The 22,055-nt window shown below is 39.0% G+C and overlaps 2 protein-coding genes across 2 annotated transcripts in view; one reads left to right on the forward strand and one right to left on the reverse strand.

Annotated features, from left to right (window-relative positions):
• The window catches only part of CAMKMT (calmodulin-lysine N-methyltransferase), a 225,639-nt gene extending 223,089 nt beyond the window's left edge, over positions 1-2,550 (reverse strand). The window contains exon 1 of the mRNA XM_086628769.1: positions 2,452-2,550. Coding sequence (XP_086484895.1) covers positions 2,452-2,550 — 99 coding nt within the window. The remainder of the gene's footprint in view (positions 1-2,451) is intronic.
• A 695-nt stretch (positions 2,551-3,245) lies between these two features.
• PREPL (prolyl endopeptidase like) lies at positions 3,246-21,532 on the forward strand. Its single transcript, XM_086628781.1, has 14 exons — positions 3,246-3,926; positions 6,640-6,837; positions 7,358-7,424; positions 8,093-8,296; positions 10,303-10,426; positions 12,744-12,960; positions 13,530-13,715; positions 15,176-15,379; positions 16,126-16,301; positions 17,755-17,971; positions 18,165-18,314; positions 19,269-19,395; positions 20,472-20,554; positions 21,451-21,532. Exons 1-14 carry the CDS (start codon positions 3,633-3,635, stop codon positions 21,526-21,528), a joined length of 2,325 nt encoding a protein of 774 aa, XP_086484907.1. The 5' UTR covers positions 3,246-3,632; the 3' UTR covers positions 21,529-21,532.
• The last annotated feature ends 523 nt before the right edge of the window (positions 21,533-22,055 follow it).

A 22,055-nucleotide genomic window follows, 5' to 3' on the forward strand; every position in this document is an offset into this window, starting at 1 on the left:
TTATTCAACTGTAAACAATTTACAAATTCAAGACTAAACAAAAACATGGAAAAAGATCTGGAGCACAAGTACACAGAGAGGAGCAGGAAGAGAAAAAAATTATTTTAGAAGTTCTTCTGTTCAGGAAAAAAAAAAGAAAGAAATGAAAAAAAAGAACTCACTAGCTTTTATTGTTCAGTTCTGGAAGCTAATGTACATTAGCAGGTGAGCAAGATTTTCAGAGAAAAGTAAGAGGAAGGTAACAAGCAGGATAAATCTATAAAGCTTAGAGATTTCAGTAAAGCTTTCATTAAACTTTCTACAGGGAGCAAGTATATGTACAGGGAGCAACTTAGTTTACACCCATTCCTCTAACTTGCCTGCTAAAAAGTACAGACTGGATAATGCCATCAATTGCCCAGACTCCTAGAGCTCAAAACACAGCCTTACAGAATTTACTCCAGTCATTTATCAATGTACATTACACACGTAACTTACCTTAAGGTTTTTTTGAAGCAAAAAATTTTTTCCTTGATTCTGACGAGCTAAGTTTAAAAGTATTGCCAAACTTCAAACTCAGTACATACATAAAACATTTTATTGATAAAGAACACATACATAATTAAGCAAATCCCTGGTTCTTTATGCTAGCTTCATAGGATACCCAATAAAGGGGCTTTTTTCTTAATTAAATCAGTGAGCACGCACTCAAGCATCCTTATGCTTATGTATGCATTGAATGAAAGCAAATTCAATGTATAAACACAACACAGAACTGATTTCACGTAAGGCATTATTATAAGCAGTATGAAAAACGTTTTTAAAAGCACTGTAAGAAACACTGACAGTGCTCCTTTAAAGATGGATACAAAGGAAGGTTGATACCTTTTCCCAATCCATAGATAGATTCAAGCATCACTGTAGTAAGAAGTGCAGAACTGATTTTTACTTCAGATGTACTAGTAAGATTAAATCGATCCTTGCTCACCATACCATATAAAAATCAACGGAAAAGCTAAAGAACATGGAAAAACTCAGGGAATCTGTAGAAGAAAAGGTCACAGACACCTTTAGTTTGAGGAAGAAATGGAAGCCCCCTCCCCAAATACCTACAGACATCCCCCACACCCCCATTCAATTGCTCTGAAAAGTTCCTTATGATTTTAAGGGACAGGGATATGCCAAAGGCGCTATGTTGAAAACAAATAAAAACTAGCATAGCCATAGAGCACAGCTTACATCGTCTGCTAGAAGAGAAACCTACAGACAAACCTGATGTTCCTACCAATAACTTTGACATTTCCTGCTTTAGAGTATAATAAAACTGAAGTTTGTCCTGTTGAACAGGACTGGGAAAATTACAAACCAAAAACACACAGAAAGAAAAGGCCAACATTACCCTCCCCACACCTCCTGCTCTATTACCCGACCGCAGCCAGCTGCCCCTGTCCACCCAGTGGCTGCCATCAGACCCAGTGCCACCAGTTCACCTTCTCGGGGAGAGCACAGGTGGGCAGCTCCAGGCATCAATTGGCACAAAACTAAACATTTAAGTCAAGGTCATAAACATCACGTCCCGTAATAGTAACAACTAATAAAACTGATTCAGGTTTTTAAGCCTCTATGCATACGGTTATCTGCAGAGGAATCCTTTCCAACCTTGCACTGCTCCTAAAGGGTCCAAGAAAGTATGGAAGGCCGGAGCTGACAAGCTGCTGTCCACCCCAGAGCAAGTGGTGTAACCACTTGCAGCTTCTTCCTCCTCCAAGCATGGCCCCACCGCTCACCAGACGACCGGCACCTGCAGATAAAGCGCAGCTTTTGCTGCTCCCAGGTGAGCGGGATCTCACCCCAGCTCCTCATGGAAGGCAATTTGGGGAGGGCAAAGGGCAAGAACAAGGCAGCAGCTGCAATAACCAACTCCGGCAGCACCGACAGAAGGTGTCGAACCACAGCCTGGAAATACCAAGCCAGTGCCCTCGGCTGCTGGCCCTGCTCGCTTTAACGCTGCTCATAGCACCACAGACCGTTTGGGGATCTACTAAAGGCACACTTTAAGGAGCTCTGTATGTGTGTGTATGTATACATCATTATTACTATTTTTTCCGGGAAGAGGACTGCAAACCCCTTTGCTAAGCCTCGGCGTGCTATTCCTCGCAATCCTCCTGCCAGGGGAGCGGGTCGCTCCGCACAGCACGGCTCTCCGCACGCCTCGGGAGCCGGCAGGGCTCCCCGCCGGCCCCGGCACCCCCACCCGCAGCCGGAGCCGAGCGCGGCCCCGCAGGCGCTGCGAGCTGCCGGCCGCACGGACTCGCCGCTGCCCGCCAGCGCCCGCCGCTCCCACGGGAGAGGGACGAGAGAGGACACGAAGCACCCCGGCCCAAGGGGACACGAGCGCCGTTCGCCAAAGACACGCGCCCCTCCCGCCTCGGCCCGCCCGCCATCCCCCTCCCGCCCGCGGGCTCCCCCTACCTGTCCGAGCAGCCGCCAGCGGGCTCTCGCCGCCACCGCACCGCTCGCCTCGCACCCGCCTGCGGCGGGGCGGCGCGGCGAGCCGGCGGCCTCGGCCATACGGCGGCAGGGAGGAGCGCGCGGACCCGCTCCGCCCGCGGAGAGCGCTGCCTCGGCCGGCGGGGACTGGCCGCCGAGCCTCCAGCGGCTGCTGGGGCCGGCCGGGTCAGGGCTTGAGGGGGAGGGCGTGGGTGGCCATCTTTGTTAAGGGCAGCACAGGAGGGATGCTGGTGCCGCGGAGCACGCTGCCTGCGTGCTACGCCCGGCTCTTCAGGCGCACCGGAGGGGTAGGAGAGCGCCTCAGAGAACGGGTCGCCTGTGAGCCCTGCGCCCCGGGGCGAAACCGCGCACTGAACCGGGAGCGACTTGATGAAGCCGCGCCAAGAATCGCGCCCGCCCGGCGTGCGGCCGCCCGCCCACCGCGGCTCCGCGCTGACATCAGCGGTGCTCGCCCGCTGCCGCTGCCTGGAGCGCCCTGCGCCATCTTGGCTGGCGGCAGTCCCGCTGGCGAGCCGGGCGCTGCTTCTGCTCGCCTGCCGTCTTATCCCGGGCAGCCGCGCCGGAGGGAGAGCGCGTCCATTCCCGCCTGTGACGGCGAGTCCTTGCGCGGGCCTCGGGCGCGGCCCGGCGGTGGCACGGCCTTGCCGCGGCGGTGAGGGGCAGGGCTGGCGGGGAGCGGGGCCGGGCCGGCGGCTCTGGTCCTCTCCCGGGCGGGACAGGGGAACGGGACCGCGGGCGGTGGAACACTTGGGGCTTTTCCCCTGGCAGAGCTGCTGACCTGTCAGTTTTCCTGCCAGGGGCTTCAGTCCTTGCTGCCGAGTTGCCCTTTTGAGATAAAAGTGCTTTATTGTTACATGATACTTCTAAAGGGGGAAAAAAGCTTCCCAAAACCTTCCCAGTTTTTGGTTCTTCAATATTTAAACATGCATAGTTGCACCTTCCTTTCTCTTCATTGATAGTTTCACTAAACTTTCAACCGCCCGAAACCACGTTTGGAGTAATGTGGCAGGTTAATATGCAAACTAAGCTGTGTGTACCCCTTGTTACAGCCTGAGTTTTACTGTGTCTTCTCATCTGATTTTCCTGATGAGTCGGTCTCATCTCTTTGAAAGAGAGGAAGCTTTTTACCTTCAGTTTATGTTATGTATATTTCACATACACAGTGGAAACGATCAGCAGTTTGGGATTTTCAGAAGTTTCGGGTCGACTATCAAGAAATGAAGTTCAGGATGTCATCTGTTGGACTGCGCAGTGTTCTCCAAGGGCTGAGTTTCAGTGTCAGATACTACTCTAAGCATAACAATCTTCAAACAATATGTCTTTATTGTAAAATAAAACCAAAAAAATGCCACATCCTGGACTGTTCAGGAAGTAGGTGTACACACAGGACTGTGCCACCTGGGAGCATCCTGCCGTGGAGATTCTTTTCCTGCAAGGTATGCTGCTTAAGTATACACTTAATGTCAACAACCACCTTAGCACATTTGTCAAGGAAGTCAGCCACATTTTTCAAATGTCTAGGAAACGTATTTTTCGTAAAGGGTTTGAAGCAGGGGGATAAATACTAGGATTTCAGTTATGTTCAAAGACATACACTGTAGTTCAACTTTTGTATGCTGTTTTGCTGTAAAGCTGCATTTTGGTTGCTTTTCCTGCTGTAGCAATTGAAAAAAAAAAAAAAAAAAAGGTATCTTCCAGAAGGATTCAGATAAAAGTGTCAGGAGAAAACTGCAGGGCGAGATGAACTAGTGAGAGGCCAAGTGTCCAAACTGATGACACCAGACTTAACCACTGAGTTGGCTCAACAGAACTTGACCTTTTCTGTGCTGACCAATAAGTCATGGTTTGCAGCATGTTAAATGCTAAAGTATTATATTGACTTCTCATAATTGTATTCACATGTGATAAACTATACTTTAAATATTATGTAAAACGGTGGCAATGTATCATGCACAGACTCAGAAAACAGTCTGAAATAATTTCAAGTCTTCTGTTCCTATGTTTGTATATACAGAGTTTGCTAAAGCTTGCTGCAGTATGGCAGCCTGTAAACTAATTTAGATGTGTGAAGCATAAATACTGTTTAAAAAAGATTGGTCTTTTGCTTTTTTTTATCTTAAAACATGTTTTCAGATGGATGTGTGGTTGTTCTAGAATTGTTTCAAGTTGACAGTGTTTCTTCAAAGGTGACCCAAAGATCATCTTGTTGTAACCCTCTTATTTCTAGCCATAATGTAAACAGTTCCTAAGTCTGTGTCTGAAATGTAAACAAATGTTTCAAAGAGAACATATGAAGTCACGATGGATGAGAAAGTGTGGTTCCGTTTACTCATTGGCAGTTCACTTGACACAGTAAAGCTGGTCTATGACACCGGTCCCAGGATACAAACAAGTGATTTTCACCTGAAAGCAAGCTGTGCCTGTTTGCTTTGAAGCAAGTGTTCGCAAACTAGTTGTCACCAAGATCCTCTGGTACCCTCAGAACCTTTCTAGATGCTTTTCTAGATGACTCATTTTTCCCTAGGCAGGAAGGTGTACAGTAACTCTAATATATACCTACAGTGCGGCCACAAGTTCTGTATATTTCCAAATAAATACAAAGAGAACTGTTGAAAACAAAAGGAGGGGAATCATCAAAAGATGCATAAAGCGTGGACGTTACCAGAAGAAGTTGTGGATGCTAAAATTCTGCATAGGTGCAAGAGGATGCATCTACATGAAAGAGACTTTTTAAATATCCAGAAACGGTATTCAGCTTAAGAAATTCTTGAGATAAAATCATTGAAGGCTGGGGGAATACCTGCTAGGGAGTATCATCTGCGCTTGTCCCATTCTTATGCTTCTCTAAGTATCCATTTGTGGCCACTGTGGGGTTTTTGTTTGCTTGCTTCTGGTTTGGGGAACTGTTTTCTTACAGCAGTTTTTCCAGTGACTGTGGTATAACCAACACATCCTGCAATTTCTTTACCTTCACCAATTACACAGTTGCTCCAGAGCTTCTCTGAGGGCTCTCAGGGTTTCTTTGACTTGTGCTTCTGACTTGATACGCTAGGCTAGAGAGACTCTTGGTCTAAACCAGTACAGAACACTAATACGCTCTCATGAATGATGTGGTTTACATTCATAGGGAGTTCGGTAACTGGAGCAGAGAGTTTCTCTTTTCAAAGTCTACTCATAACATTCACGTCTTAGATCGCATGTGTTTGTGGACAAACCAAGAACAAACCTTCAGTTCTTGATGCAAAGTGAGGATGGGGTAAAAGGTATATCCTGCTTTTTAAGGTTAGGCACATTGGTGTAACATATTGAATGTTATAAAATGCTACTTTGTGTGATCTGTGCAGTGTTATGTACTGTAATATGTGATCTTAAGCTTATTATTCAATCAAACAAGATTTTACAGCAAGGAAAAAGAAGTAGCATTGTGCTAGCAATTCTAACACATTTTGAACATTTTTTCAAGAGAAGACAGCTTTGTTGACAGTCAGGTAGCAGTAGTCTGCTCACAGATTGTGGAAGCTTATTGCCAGATCCTTAAGCTTATTGCCAATAAAATTGTTGCAGAACCCATCTCAGTTCACTGCTTCACTTCATTCTGTGCCTTATGAACATTTATACTAACACTTTTGAGTATAGCTAGGACATATAGCTATATATCCTAGGACAAGGATAGGATATGAGCAAGCTGCTAGGACTTCTAGGTACAGGAACAGAGGTGTGGGTGGCATTGTTGTCTAGGAAAGGAAATAAGAAATTACACTCTAAGAGGAAAATTATGAGAAAACACCTCTGAAGAAGGAAAAATAACAATTCCATAAAAATTAACTAAAAACTAGTTTTAGAACAAGAACAAACATATATGCATATAATCAATTAAGAGCATAAATTAATAGCACCCTAAATTTTGAAGAGAAGACCTCAACAAATGTGTCAAGTAAAGCATATTTGACAATGTCTTCCTAAAAGATCAGGAAGAACTGGAAAGAAAAACTTATTCCAACCATAGTTTTTCTTTTTGCTAGCATGTACTATTATAATAATATAAAGTTGGTTTGGGGTCTGTAGCTCAGGAAATACCATTATTGCCTCAATATATTCATATTGGAGTACAGTGCTGGCTTGTAGCCATTGTTGTCTTTCCTTACTTAGCAGGAAGGAACAACAATCCCTTCCGAAAGAAAGCAAAATACATCCAAAACGACATCAGAGCTTTTGTACAAGAATCTTCTGAAATCAGAGCAGGAAAACTGGAGTGACATTTCAGCAAGATACAAAGCTATGACAAAAAGAATCAAGGAAAAATTAGAAGAATTGCACAAGTATAAATTCAATTTGGAAAGTCCAAGGGTAAGTGGCAAAAAGACAAACATTTCTCATCATTGAGTAGAAGTAAAAGGCAGTGAAGCCATTTCTGCTGTAAAATGCTGTTTTACCGATGATTTTGTGGTGTTAGGGGTTTGAGTTTTGAATATTTTAATAATTGTGGATAGTAACAGAGTGTGTTTAGAACAGCTTATACCTGTTATGATACTGTACTTACCTTGATTTCTCCATAGGCAAAAGCAAATAAAGATACAATAATCATCTGACTTTTTGATAAAGAATACAAGACATTGTAAGTTACAAGAGCCGTTGCAGGTGATCTGAGCTTTTTGTTGAATTTAGAGCAGGTAGGGTTAGTTTAAGTACCCTAACTTTGAAAGAACCTTTCTGATGCATGCGATTCCTTTGGTATCAAATGTGCGTGCTATATTCTGTCATTTGTGTATGTTACAACTGTGTTGTACTGAACAATGATTTAATACAGGGGTTCTAAGGAAAGGGTCTATTTGTTGGACTTGAATCATGTTTGTTTTGTGTTGAACAGATCGTATTTGGAGACAATGTGTACTTTGAAGAAAATGGCCGCGTATTTCTTTCAAAAGCAGATGGTGGTAAGGGATTTCTCCTCCTAATATGGTATGATTGTTAAAAATGTTGTGCTTGTATCACTTAGTGTACTTTTCTTACATTAAAGCTTAATTGGTCTGGTTCTTAAAATAATGAAACTAAAAATACTTTTCTAAAATTATTTAATGATTGATTAATAATTCTAGAATCCTGCATCTGAAAAGGTGAGGTGAAGAGAGTTAAGGAATAGTATGCACTGATGCTAAGGCAAGGTTCTGGAGAGGAGAGAAGTCACTTCTTTTCAGAGCCCTGATTTAACATTTTGATAAAGGAAGAGCACATTCCTGCTTATTTATTTCAGAGGGGATGGGAAAAAAATTAGTAATTGCATTTAGTAAAAACAACTATGCTTTAGGTATCTGAACTTTAAAATTTAATACATTTACTAGAAGCGAAGATCTACACTTTTAAAATATTTTTTATAATAACTACAAGACTTTTTTTTTTTCCCAGAACTGTAATTTTTTCTTTATTTTTACAAAATGCATTTGCAAATATCTTGCAAGACAAATATTTGGTGTTAATAAATTTCAGTAGTATGCTTGTGAATATTGCAGGCAGACTTGTCAAATACAGGTATTAACACCCACTCATCATTTTGACACTCCCTTAATACAGGATTTTTTTTGCTATCCCTTTTTTTATGTGATAGATGAAGGAAATGTTGACATTTTATTCAGTACTGAAGATCTTGGCTTTTCTGATGCCTTTATTCAACGGATCAGAATTTCACCAGATCAGAGATACATGGCTATCAACTTAAAAAGTGAAAATTCTGAAGAGGCAACCTGCGTTATTATGAAACTTGGTCATTTTCCCGTTGTGGAAAAAGTAATTCCAAATGTATTTAGTTTTGGTAAGTTGTTTATAAATATCCTCTGGATCATACCGGCTTTCAATGCAACATTTTTGTTAGTCCACAAATAATAAAGTATTTAATGAAAAAGACGAAGCAACATTTTCAGATTTAATCCTTATAGCTGTTGAATTGTTAAGATTTCTTCCACATTGCACAATTACAAGTTATCTGATGTGAATGCAAGCTCATGATACAAGTTTTCCTTCATTGTAAAAGCAATCATGTTTGAACAATCATGCATATCATTCTTTTTATTTAATGCAATACGTGTCTTTAAAAATTTACTGACATAACTGTTTACAATATGAAGATCTTTTGGGAAACGTTCTAGGTATTAAACCCTTGCAGCTACTGCTGAAGTCACTGATAGCTCTAGATACTTAGCTTCACTGAAAAGTGTGCAGGTGCTACCTGCTATTAAAAATTGGATGAAATTTCAATTGGACTCTAGGATGTGGGTCACAATCCGGAGCCCGAAGAAGTCAGTCAGGCCTTGAGTCTCTTCTTTCAGAAGAGATTGCAGAGCTTTACACTGCTGTTAAAATAAGCAGAGGTAAACTGAAGTGAATGGGAAATCGTTTTTTTTTTTATATACTGTGTTAAAGAATATTGCAAAAAGTGCAATAGTGTGTATACAATATTCCACATCTTGTATTTTGGATTATATTGTTAGATGTCATCAAGTATGTATAGTGCAATAAACAATTTACCTGGGCTGGGCAAGAATTTAAAACTAGGTGAAACTTCCTAGTTACAAAAATGAACAGCAGCAAGAATTTAATGTTGTGTTTGCACAATTGAAGTTTATAATGCCTGTTGAAAACCAGGCCTGAAAATTTGCCAGTGACGTTTTTTACTATACTCGATTTCAACGCGTATCTAGGTTTGTCTGGAAGAATTGGTACATTGAAGAAACAAACTTGCCTACATAGGTGTGACAGGCTATGGCAGAGTACAAAAAAATTACTATCAGAACAGTAGACATTCCACACTTACTCAGGTTAAGTGAGGTCGAGAAGTACCATGAAGTATAGAGGTACCTCAATCATGTCCAAGAGAATTAGGTGTTACAACCCCTTGCAAAGCATATGCCTGTATTGCATGACACGCAATAGCAGGCAGGCAAATGGAAGTTCTTGAAAATTTACATCTGAGGTTTTTTAAATGCTAGGCTATAGAAGAACTTGGATTTCCCTTCTAAAAGCTTGTCTTTGTAGTGAAGCCTCAGCTACCTGTGCAGTCTGGAGCCCCAGTGCTGTTCAGATAGCAAATTGTTTGCATTACTTCACTGTGGTATTCCTCGGGTTTTGTACTGAAAATTAGTATTTATTCATAAGACAGCATACAGTAACTTTTTTAAGCATATGTACTAAACATCATTCTGGTGGCTGTAGGAGCAGCAGAGATAGCAGTAATTTGGCTGGATCAGTCATATTACTAAACTCTATAATAGCAAGGTTCTTATATGTTTCTAATGTTGGTGAACACATGTACAAGCACAGAAAACTGGAGAATTTTTATCTTAGCAGTACCCATGGAGCACATGCATCATCTCTTTTCTCTAAATGGTTTGCATGCAGTCACATGCAGTGGTGCAGAGCTCATACCCTCTTTATTATCTTGCTGACTCCATGTAAACTTCTGTTTCTCTGCTCAGTTTTAAACAGCCACACATCAGCTATTTTCCTGTTACCTCCAGAACCCCCACACAGTCAAGAGCTTTCTCCTCCTGGGCCCTAGAACATTGTCCTCTGCCTTTTTTTTTTTTTTTTTTTTTTTTTAATTTATATTACGAGATTCATGTTTTGGGAGTTTCAGAGAAAACTTGGAAAAATCTTTTTGTGGCTTACCCTAGCCTCTGGGATGTAGAAGTGCTGTCCTTCGTTCCGTGGCTACTACAACCTGCCTCTTTTGGTATTGGATCCAGTTTTCGTGGAGCTCCATTTTCTCTCAATAATAGTATATACTGTTCCAACTTTGATATGCATTTGTCTTTTTTCCAGAATGGGCTACAAATGATGTTCTGTATTACACAAGTAAGAAGAACCTTAAATGCCAGAATGTGTTTATGACCACTTTCACTAATCAGAAACATACTAAGTTAGTTTATACAGAACAAGATGCAAGGTAATACTTACCTAAAATATAACAAGTCCTTTATGTATGCTAAAGTATTTTACATATAAAATATAACTGGTTTGGAAAACACACTCTTCCATATCATATTCCAAATGGTAAAAGGCATTTTTAAGTTGTGTTCTGCTGTCAGTAGTGCCTTATGCAGTCTGAGAACGTGCTCTGTTCTGCTCTTGATATGTGATCAACATCAACAGGGATTTAACTTTCCTCTCTTACCTCATGAGTTCAGCTGAGTTTATAAATGTCAAGGTCAGTCTCAGGTCAGGGTGTCCTTTAATGAATGTGTGACAGTTTCATACAGGGTAAATCAGACTCCGGATTTCATTTTGTTTTCTCTGCTATTGATGTCTGATACATCTTTTAAAAAACATAGAAGTTCAGGCTCATCTTTGCTCAGGGTAATGGATGAGCAAAATCATTACAGCATTCCCAGAGATAGAACTATTGTTGACTGAATACCCTCTCAATAACCTTTCTTTAAGCAGTGGTTTAGGAAGACAAGAAGGCTCTTGCTAAATTGAGTGCAGAACTAGTTTTTTCAGCCATATAGCATGTGGTAGATATATACAGCATTCTATAAATGTTTGTGATTGTTCTTAATTCAAGTTACATGTTCAGTAAAGAAACGTAAATTATACTTTTATCTAAAAAAAAAAAAAAAAAAAAAACAGAAAAAAATCTGCAGTTGAGTTGGAGTAAATAAGATCCTTTTGTTCCAGCTGCATTTGATGCATACTTTGGGGAAATCAAGTTGCACTGACCTGACACTTCCCCATAGGGAAACTGTTGGCATAATTCTGAAGGTCATAGTCATTACAGTAAATCTACTAGAAACTTACTCTAAAGGTTCATGTGCTATTGCACCTCATAACCGAACTCACTTGCTCATTGGCGATGGCAAGACATTCTTTTGTATTGAGCAGTTCCATTCTACATCTCACCAGCTCTTGTAGGTGCAATCAAATATTTTATTTATTTTTTTTAAGAAGCTGAAAATTTCTTGACTTCCTTAACAAAAAAGCTACAAAGACAAAAAAAAAAAAAAAAGTAATATTGAGGTCAGAGTCCTTGGGGGGAAAGTGTAACCTGCACTTCTGCCTGACTGTCTTAGAGGTAAGGTCAGCAGAGCTCAACTGTTGGAATCTCTACTGAATGCAGTGCCGCGCTCTTGCCAAATTCATGTGTATTAGGCAGGAGGCTGATTCCTTGCAGACTTTAGATCCCCTGCTGTGCCTGTCCTCCTAAAGATGTCAAGAAAGTGCCATTAGAAGAAACAGTAGTACCAAAATTATTGGAGTTCTTCCACCTGCAAATAATTAAAGGCACTGATAATTCTATCTAAAGCATCCTTTCCTTCACCAGTCTAGAGGAATCATTATTGCAGTCACGTACGTGTGCCATATCTGTATCAGTACGGTACTCCACCCTGCAATTTCTTCATGAAGTCATCTGGATCTTTGTACTGGACAATTTTGCTTTTAGAGATACTCAGTATTAAAGATCCAAAATGGCAAAGAAACTGCTGTGTCCCAAGGTGTGACATTCCAATGAGGATGACTCCTAGAAATTTGAATCTGAATTTCACTTGAACTTGTCTAATATTAGCATCCAGCCACTGATTATCATTCTGTTTTCTGTTTCTAGATTTTAGAAGCATTTAAAGCTAGTTGATAGGTCCTAGTTTCTTAGATAGTTCCAAAACCAGTTCCTAGTTTCCAGCTTTATCACTGCAACACTATCTTGTCTCATATAGGCCTCTGTGCTTTTTTAAAAAAATAGTCTTTTTTGTCTTACTTGCTTCAGACAAAGTTAAGTCAGTAACACTTGGGCTTTTTATCAATTTCTCTTTATAATAGCTCCTACTTTTCTTTTGTTACTGCTTTTCCCATATGATGTCTTTTACTAATTTCAATTTAATTATCCATATTTTTTTTAAAAAAATAGGGTTACAAGCTCAATAAGAAGTTCTATGTTTTGCCTGAATTTTAAAGCCTATGTACATCAATGAGCTTCCAGTCTATCTCAGAGATGCAAAAACCTGGATTCAGTTGGGCAGCAACTGAACTGCTTTCCTTGCAGTTTTCAGGTTCTGCACACAAGATTGTGTGGTTTTGAATCCCAGCATAAATGCAGCATGAGTGGCATTGGGAACCAAGTAGTCTGGGATTTCTCCAGCCTGCTTACAGGCATGCTGCTGCTTACCTTGCAGATGGAAACCCATGGTTCTGAAACAACCAATGGATTTTTAAAATGCTCATCAAGTTTAAGCTTTTTTTTTTTATTTTTACCTGATTTTTCCTTACAGATTCTTTGTGGACATATATTGCACAAAAGATAGGCGCTTTCTCACGATCAACAGCAACAGCAAGACAACCTCAGAAGTTTGGCTGGTTGACTGTAGACATCCTTTTAAGTTACCTGCTCTTGTACAAGCACGAACAAAAGGGGTAATTTACCACATTGAGCACAGAAATGAGGAGTTATATATTCTTACTACATATGGAGAACCTGCAGAGTATAAGGTAATTTTAACTGATGATAAGATTCATAGGATTCATTCAGATACCTTTTGCAGATTATATAGAAATTTTATTCTGTGCTTCACAACTTCACTGAAATAGTTTAAGAGAATTACACAGAGAGCTGCATGGATTGAAAGACTGGCAGTAGCACATGGAGTCTCACCTGTAGCGTGCCAGTTTGATTCTAACTCCTCTGGCAACATCAATAAATGAGTACGATTTAACAGTCATTTCCCCTATATTAAATTTTAAGTTAGTGATCTCAGTTTGTATAATGAAACTACCTACAGTTCTGCTAGCCACACTGAAAGCATTTAATGCATGAAAATCTTCTATAGATTAATCTATAAGAATTGAACTTACTTTTCCAAGTGTTACTGAATTGTTGGTCTATTTGCCCAAGTAAAGGGAGTTTAAAAACCTAAAGTTTTAGTCAGGCAAAATCCCCCAATTTGAACCAATAATTTTTGGAAATAAAAACGTTGCATGAGATCACCTATGCATCTGTACACCTCATTTGTAACTCTCACTACATCTTAGTAATGCAAGGTTGTTTTTTGTTTTTACAGTTGATGAAGGCACCAGTAGCTTCCAGTGGCATGGAGAACTGGCAGTTAGTTTATGCACTGGAAGAGAAAACCAAGCTAGTAGACTTGGAGATGTTTAGCGATCACTGCATTATGTTCCTGAAAAATGCTGGTCATCTTTACTTAAGTGTGATTTCTTTTGTTTCACATTCAGTTCAGTCAATAAAGGTATGTTTTAGCTTGGCTTAAGGAGCATAATATTTTTCCAGCACTATTTCATTTTTTTTTTAACATAACATTTTAATGAAAGCAAAGATAAATTCCAAGAGTAGAAGTGGTTTGGAAACTATAATACTGCCAAGATTGTTGTTATGACTAATTGTATTACCTGTGGCTGTTGCTCAGGATTTCATGTAGTGGCTTACTGCAGCACTTAGAAAGCTAGAGAGCAGCTATCCCACAGGTCAGTTCTTTCCTCAACTTACTACTGTCGAGCTCTTTACAATACAGCTGATTTCTAATGTAAAAATAGGACTTGATTCCCTAAACACTCTATTTCATTTTACTGGGCCTGTTTTTTGTTACCCTCATTAATGTAAGCAAGGAAATAAGCCTGGCTCTCCCACAGAAGAAAGGTTAGAACACTCAGAAGGCAAATACAGACACTGTCTCATAATAAATGGGAAGAGTTGATATTGCAGTACAATTTGTGTGAAGTATTTCCCTTCTCTAGTCGTTGCGAAATACTTGTGGATTAAAAACAAAGCAATTCAATTCAAAACCATGATTCCTGGAGGAGGAGACAAATTATTTAATTGATTTGTTTGCCTGAAAAATACAATCATCTGAACTACTCACAAGTTTATTGCAACAAGCTACCAATGCTGCATTCGATAAAATTGCTACAGAGAAAGGTTTTCAACAAAGTACACTGTACGGTCTCCGAATCCTTCATTTTTGAAAATGGTTGTAGTTTGTTTATTCAGAAAGGGTCTGCAGTTACTCTGGAGAACTTGGACTTTTGCTGCCATTTCAGAAGCCTCTAGCAACCTAACCCGAGTAAGCAGTGGCCTGGCAAAGTGTTTGGCTATGTCCCTGCTGCTCTCGAAGAATGAATCTTGATTTCTTTTATTCTTAGCAGAGCTAAAAATCTTAAATATAATAGCAGTAAGTGTCTGAGGTTGAATGTGCCAGGAAAAGGTTTTGTTCTTCACAATGGCTGGCACTAGGAACAAAGTTAAGAGGCAGGGGTTTTCAGTGACTTAGCGTTGCTGAGCTAACTCACAGCAAAAGCGTAACAACTGACATGGACTTGGCTGTATAACATGTTGAAATAGGACTGGAAATCGGAAGGGAAATAGGATCTAAAAAAATAAAAACGATGCAGAATCATTTCAAAGAATGTTTTAAATTAAAAAAAAAATCTGCAGTAATGCTCGTTTTAAACTGAATTTGGATTTATTTTTCTTTATTTAATTGTTGAACTAGATCCAATGGCCTTAGGGGAAGTTTGGCAAAGTCTTTCACTTTTTGGCTGTTTCATTACTGAATTTAAAAGAAATACAGATTGTGCTACGTACAAACTGAAGATAAGCTGGATATTCAAAATCTTTTCCTCTGAAGGACACACTAGGCAAAATTTACAGAAGCAGTATAAGAGTCTCACTTGAAATGCCGTGTTTTCTCAGCTACCTACGTGGGCCTGTGAATTTGAATTGGAATCTCATCCTGAACATACCACCAGCACTTGCTATTTTCAGCTCACCTCCCCAGTACACCCCCCTAAGCGTTTTGCATATTCATTTAAAGAAAATAATCTCATTGAACAAGCTGTGCAAGAGGTACCAATTATTACGAATTGTCACACTACACGTTTACTAGCTAAAAGCAAGGTAAGATTTTTTTCAGTCCTTTTCCCATTCCCTTTATTCTTTCTTTCCTCCCCACCCATTTAAAGAAAATGCATTTGGCAGCGAACAGAGATTAAAAAATGTAAAGAGCAGTTGGTGCTATAGTTACTAAACAGTGGGTGTTTTCTACAGTGCTATAGAGAAGAACGAGTCGTGATAAGATTATTTTTTTCCCATTAACCTGGGTATGCCAGAGGAGATACCAGTACACGATGAGTCAAGAATCTTAGTACTAAGTATAACTTAGAATCGCTAGTTGATGCATGGTATCATACTCTCCATGATAATTAAAAAAGATGCCAGCTGTTGAAAAGAACACCCCACCACCAGCTACACAGTATATAAATCAAAAAAGGAAAGTTTTAACAGCCTGAGTTTAAAAAATTGGAGATATTAATAAAGAGTTTGTGCTGCAGTAAGTGGTAAACTATTTTGTTAATAATACATATTCTTGGTGTTAAAGGGGGAAGGAAGACTTGGGTCTTTGGTAGTTTAAAAACTCCTCAGGTGTTGCACTTAAATGAATTTTATACTCTGCATCCGTAAGCCTACACAGCAGAGGTTCAGTCTCTCGCTTTATTTTTCAAGAGTGCTTTGTACATTCTAAGTGAAAAAAATTACTGTAATCAAAAAAACACATTTTAAAATAAATAATTGAAGTTTTCATTGCCATGTGTGATTGAGATTTCTGAAATGTCCTTTATTGTAAAATACTCCTTCATTTCCAGGATGAAACTTTGGTGCCAATTACAGTTTTTCATAATATGAATTCTAAAGAGCTACACAGGAAACCACTTCTAGTTCATGTATATGGAGCTTATGGCATAGATTTGAACATGAGCTTTAAAGAAGACAAGCTGATGTTAATTGAAGAGGGTTGGATATTAGCATATTGCCATGTTAGGTAAGTCAAATACCAAATGGAATTAAGATTTTAATCTGTGGGATATACAGCTATTTCTTGATATGCAACTGAAGAGGTACAGAATTTTTTCATGTAGCTATGCCTAATTCTTTGTGCCTTTCACTCTCATCTCTTTTTAGATTTTTTTTTTTAAAAGTAGTTTTTAAGCAAAAAACATATATTTACCTCAGGAAAAAAAAATACACTTTCAAGACCACATTTAGGTTTCTTAAATCAACAGGATGGTTGTACGTAACTTTTAATCTTTTGAAGTCTCATTACTTCTTGTCTCATCTTTGCTCAAGAAAAATTTTGGTAACATGTTCAAGTTGCAATGACATGCTACCTCCCTGTCTCTCCAAGGGCATTGTGTACTGATGTTCAGTCTGCGTCTTCTGAAAGCTATTTGCCTTCTACAGCAACAACTGAGCATTTAACCTGCATCTCTTGTTCTTTTATTGGCTAAATCGTCTCTCTCCAGTTTAGCTACAAATCTACTAGTTTTATAAAACCACTGTGTACAATAGGCTTCACATTTTCATTGAGATAATAATTCAGCAGGTAAAGAAGATAACAAAAGAATCACTTTAGCGAAGGGAGGAAGGGGGAGAACGAGCAATTGTTTGAAATACCAGTTCCAAAACAAATTCAGCATACAAATATATTCAGTCTGCTATATTCTGTGGCAAGTATTGTGCTGTTCTTCCTCCCACGCCTCCAAGTATCTGAAGATGCAAGTCAGTCCTAGATGAAGATGAATTCTTCATCCAAAGATGAAGAATTTTGGCAGACTCATCAGTTAATTCATTTTAAACTTGAAAACTGAATAAGGAAACTTCAGTTGGCTTAGAACCAAAGTAGTTGTTGCATAGAAAGGAGTATAAATACATTTAGAAATTCTGTGTTATGAAATACAACATTTCAAGTAGTATTTGAAATTCACAAACCAGGAAAAAAAAACCCAAACTTTTGAACAGTCCCACAGTCTAAGCTACGCAGAAGACAAATCCTGAGCATCAGTGTGGAGTTGAGAAATACTATTTTACTACTTTTAATAAATGCTAGTGTTAGTTGCTGTAAGACTTGAAAATGTTTTAGATGCTTTAATAGTTTCCTGTGTAAGAAGATAATACCAGATTTTGTATTGCCTATAGTGACAGTGCCGTTTCCTAAACTGGTGCTTTTCCTGTGCATTCCAGGACACAAGCGCACAGGGGCACAGAGTGCCCTTACACCATTAGGATTTTCACCAATCATGCACGGATTTTTGTTTGCATGTTGTGTGTTTAAGCCATAAAGGAGGGTAAAGACAAGAGCAGAGAAAAGAAGAATTAATTGGGAAGGCAGACTATGATTTTGCAATTCTGTGGCTGTTGCTGTCCTTTAATTATCTGAAGCTTTGACTTACAATGTTTTCCAAAGAGACTCCAACTTGAATTGCTTTAAATTTCAGGGGTGGAGGAGAGCTAGGCCTTAGCTGGCACAAAGATGGATGTCAGCATAATAAACTCAAAGGTCTCCATGACCTTAAGGCTTGCATCATGCTGCTGCACGAATTAGGATTTTCTCAGCCAAAACACACAGCACTAGCAGCTGCCAGTGCTGGAGGAGTTCTTGCAGGAGCCCTGTGCAACACTGATCCACAACTTATCAGAGCCATGGTTTTACAGGTGAGGTGCTCCAGACCTTTTATCAATAATACATTAAACTTTATTTCCTGTTTCATTCTACCAGTTTCAGAATTGGAAACATTCAAATTCAGAATTCACTTTCCTCATTTGTTTGAGAAAACCTTGACTTAGGCATTTGAGGTCCTGTGTCCTACTTGCCAATTTTTTTTTTTTTTTTTTAATAACTTCTAAGGCTCCTTTTGTAGATGTTCTAAATACAATGATGAAAACTCATCTCCCACTGACAATTGAAGAACAGGAAGAATGGGGAAATCCATTAGCAGATGAAAAATGTATGAAGTATATCAAAAGCTATTGTCCATACCAGAATATTAAGACACAGGTAAGACTATGCTTTCTGTGTGGAATACTACAGTAATAAATTGTAGCAGTTTATAAGAAAACAAAAAGCAGATAACTGGAATGTAAAAAGTCTACTTTACCTTTTCAATGTTTTAAACCCCAGTATTTTAGAATTGTCTTAGCTGCTGCTTTGTGTTAAAATGAATCATCAATACAAATATAAACTATTTCAGTAATAATCTTACGACTCCAAATATTGCCGAGTGACTATTGAAATTAACAAAACACTTTCTCCTAAATAATCAATAGATTTCAAAAACTGGTTTTGTTACGGCACTTCCAGGAAGTAATAGGTTATTGTATCATATAACAAACCTCAACATGTAATATACTTTATCATTTTGTTGTTCTACTGCGTTTTGCAGGCTTTGTCACAGGAGGAAACAGACCTTTTACCACTAATACCACTGATTAAATACCTTTTGAGAGGCTGACAATGAAAGGAGCTATAGCTTTGACATTGTCATCTCAGAGGAAATCTTTCTTTATTTGAAGTAACATGTTAGCAGTGTTGCATAGCTTCATTGAGTAAAATCTTACTATATAAAAAACCCTACTTTTTATGTGTAGAAAGATTGCATTGCAAAGTAAACCTTAACTACTCTTCTGAGGTGAAACATTCCATGATTATTACTCACCTTTTTTTTATACTCATCAGCACGCAGACATGTATCAGACCTTTACCAATAGGGAGAGGATTTTTTTTATTACCTTTTGCAAGTAGGTGATCCCCTAATACAAAGTAATTTTTCAGACCAAAATACTTTTTACAGTTAGAGTGATAAAAGTGCTTTTTTAAGAACAGGTAATTATGTAATAGATGTACTACATAACAAGTAGTACAATAAGATACTAGAGAAGAATTTGGTATTCACTTTATAAGAAAAAAAAGTTAGTTGTCAAGTATTTAACTGGTTTTGTTTTTTACTCTCAGTGTTATCCTTCAGTTTTTATCACGGCATATGAAAATGATCAACGGATACCAGTAACAGGAGTTTTACGATATGTTCAGAAACTTAGGAAGGCTGCACTAGATCATGCCAGCAGAACGAGTAAGAAAGGTAAGAATACGAATGTTAAAGATAAGTGGAGTTAACTAAACCAGAACATTAGTAGTCGTATAATTAAACATCGTATAGATTGACTCCTCCTTAAATGCATTCATTTGCACAGTATGATCCAGTATGTAAAGCTCTGAAGTAACTTCTGTTATCTGCAAAGACGAGATGTGCAGTCATACTGACAAATAGATAAACCTCTCCAGAGCCTTAAGAGGGACCAGATATCCCTGTATTGTAGACCTGCCTGAAAATGGTTAAATGCATATGTGTTAAATATTAAGAGCGACGAATCACAGCAGGCTCAGGAAACTCTCTGAGGTGAAAAGAAAACGAAGCCTGGCAGAGTATGAGTCGGGCTCAGTCTGTCCTAGGCCTCAACATATGGTGACTGTTGGACAGGGCTAGGTGAACCCATATTGTCTACTCCAGCTACTGATACGGTCAGACTGCAGCTCTCAACAACACATGGATAAAAATCTTATTTTTACTACTCTATAAAAACCTGCTTCTCCCAGATTGTGGAAACTGCAGGTGTTAGTCAAAGTTAGAATGACAACAATGCCAAGGCATAGATGCTTTTATACCCGAAACTTAACACTAGTTCAGGGACTGTTTCCAGCAAAAGATATATCCAAGTGTTATTATTTTCTAGTACCATTTGATCTGGGGAGAAGCTTTTACCATCAGTACCAAAACAGATCTTGCATTAGCTTTGCTAAATTTCGTTATGCCCCTTCTCTGCTAGCAGCACAACCGCAGTGGTTGAGAAAGGATAGCAGATGCTACAATTGCTGCTGCGGTCTTTGCTCAGAAAGAAAAAAAGCACATCTTTCCAAAACGACTCAGACAGAACAAACATGCTAAATATACAAACATGTTTCAAGTATGTAGTTAATAGAAGTACCAGTAGTTCATCCAGCAAGCCTCTCTATGATTCTTTTATTTTTTTTCTTAAGAAACAACAGAAATTCTGTCAGGACAGAAGGCAGAATTATATATCCCTAAACAACCCACACCCCACTTCCCTTTTTCCTTGTTCATTCAAAGTCAAGTGATCACTAGTTTGATTGTTCCAGGAAATTGGATCCCTAATATCATCTTAGACATCCAGGCAAATGGCAGTCATTGTGATTCATCTTGGGAGGATTCACTGAATGAGGTATGTTCCCTTTATTGTACACATCCATAACACGTCGGAGGGACACGTCCCCTTGATTGATACTTCCACCTCAGTAGTTCATAGTCATTGAATGGATGTTTGGAGTATTAAAAAGAAAAAAACCGGCTGGAATTAAGGTTGCTCTTGCAACTTTTTATAATTATAATATATGTAACCATAAATATATAATAAATGTATATACTAATATGTAATTTTATGCATATAAATATATGTCAAGATATATGTTTTATAGATATATCTTTTATATATAAAAAAAGAGCCAGTGATAGAGCCAGATTATTGAACCTCATTGTCCCTTAAGCCTTCAAAATAGTATTAAGCTCCCACTGTAATGTGCTGAGAGCTTTGAATGAAAGGTTCTAAGTTGTGCAGAAAATTGTTCCAGCAGGAAGAGTCTTGCACTCTCGAGTATTAAGTGCTTAGAATTGTCATACTGGCTATTTACTTCGATCTTCCTCATGAGTAAAACATACATTATGGGTTTGATCTTTACATTTTGAAATGCATGATCTGTACTATCAAAGGACGCTACTACAATGAGGTTTCAACACCGTGCACTTTGTACAAGCGTGCGTGCTAAAAGCCACATACTGCCAAGGCCTACCATGTTGTTGCTGATGTCTCAGACTCTCACAGTTAGATACACGTTTTATTACTGTTAATTTTAACAAATCATAGCAAATATTATGTCGTTGTTGTGGCAGTTATTCCCCAAATGAATTCCTTCAGGAAAAGCCTCGTTCTGTCTTAGGACAAGGTATTGCTTAACATTTGTTCGGGAAAGGAAAATTAGAATAGCTGTGCAGGAACCTGAAGGTTTATAGAACAAAGAATTTTTTTATTCTGTAACAAAAAAAATCTTTTCATTATTTTAGGTTGCAAGACACCTTGCTTTTCTAAACAAAGAACTTGAAGTATGCCATCTCCAGCATCATATGAAATCCTGCAAATAGCCAATAAACACATGGACCACCTGAAGACCTTTGGGTCAGATTTTTTTTTTAATATGAAATGTTAACACCTTCTCCAGAGGATCTCTTCTCTTGGATCCCTGCTTTATGGGCATAAGCAGACAAATTCGAAGTTGGGTGCAGCACTGGCTTATAAATACACAAACTAGAGCTGAATTTCTCCCCTGCCAGATAGAACAGAAGTAGCCCCCTGCATTAGTCGGTTCTTTCAGTACAATTCTGTTCACAGAAGCAAAAAGTGCAGCGCTATACAGTGGAGTTGAAGCGCAACAGTTGGTGCTTAAAGCCTAACGTGAAGACATATATTTTGTACAGGCAGCCTTTCCAAGACTACATTTTATACCAGGCAGTAAAACTCCCAAGAAGTATTTGATACAAAACTCTCACTAGGGTCTTCTAAAAATAATTTGCATACATAGGTGATGATGACTATTGCCCTTTCTAACTACACAGCTGCAATAACGTACTGATCATGTAGTGGGATCAAACAAACTGCAAAGAAGATATGG

This window comes from Tauraco erythrolophus, chromosome 2 (genome assembly GCF_009769465.1).
Source record: "Tauraco erythrolophus isolate bTauEry1 chromosome 2, bTauEry1.pri, whole genome shotgun sequence".
Taxonomy (NCBI): Eukaryota; Metazoa; Chordata; class Aves; order Musophagiformes; family Musophagidae; genus Tauraco; species Tauraco erythrolophus.

What these genes read in the sequence shown, in the direction of transcription:
- PREPL (XM_086628781.1), top strand. Translation starts at nt 3,633, where the DNA reads ATGTATATTTCACATACACAGTGGAAACGATCAGCAGTTTGGGATTTT. An exon ending in TCCAAATGTATTTAGTTTTG is followed by an intron (nt 8,297 to 10,302) that starts GTAAGTTGTTTA and finishes TCTTTTTTCCAG; the next exon opens with AATGGGCTACAAATGATGTT. An exon ending in TTAGCATATTGCCATGTTAG is followed by an intron (nt 16,302 to 17,754) that starts GTAAGTCAAATA and finishes TTTAAATTTCAG; the next exon opens with GGGTGGAGGAGAGCTAGGCC.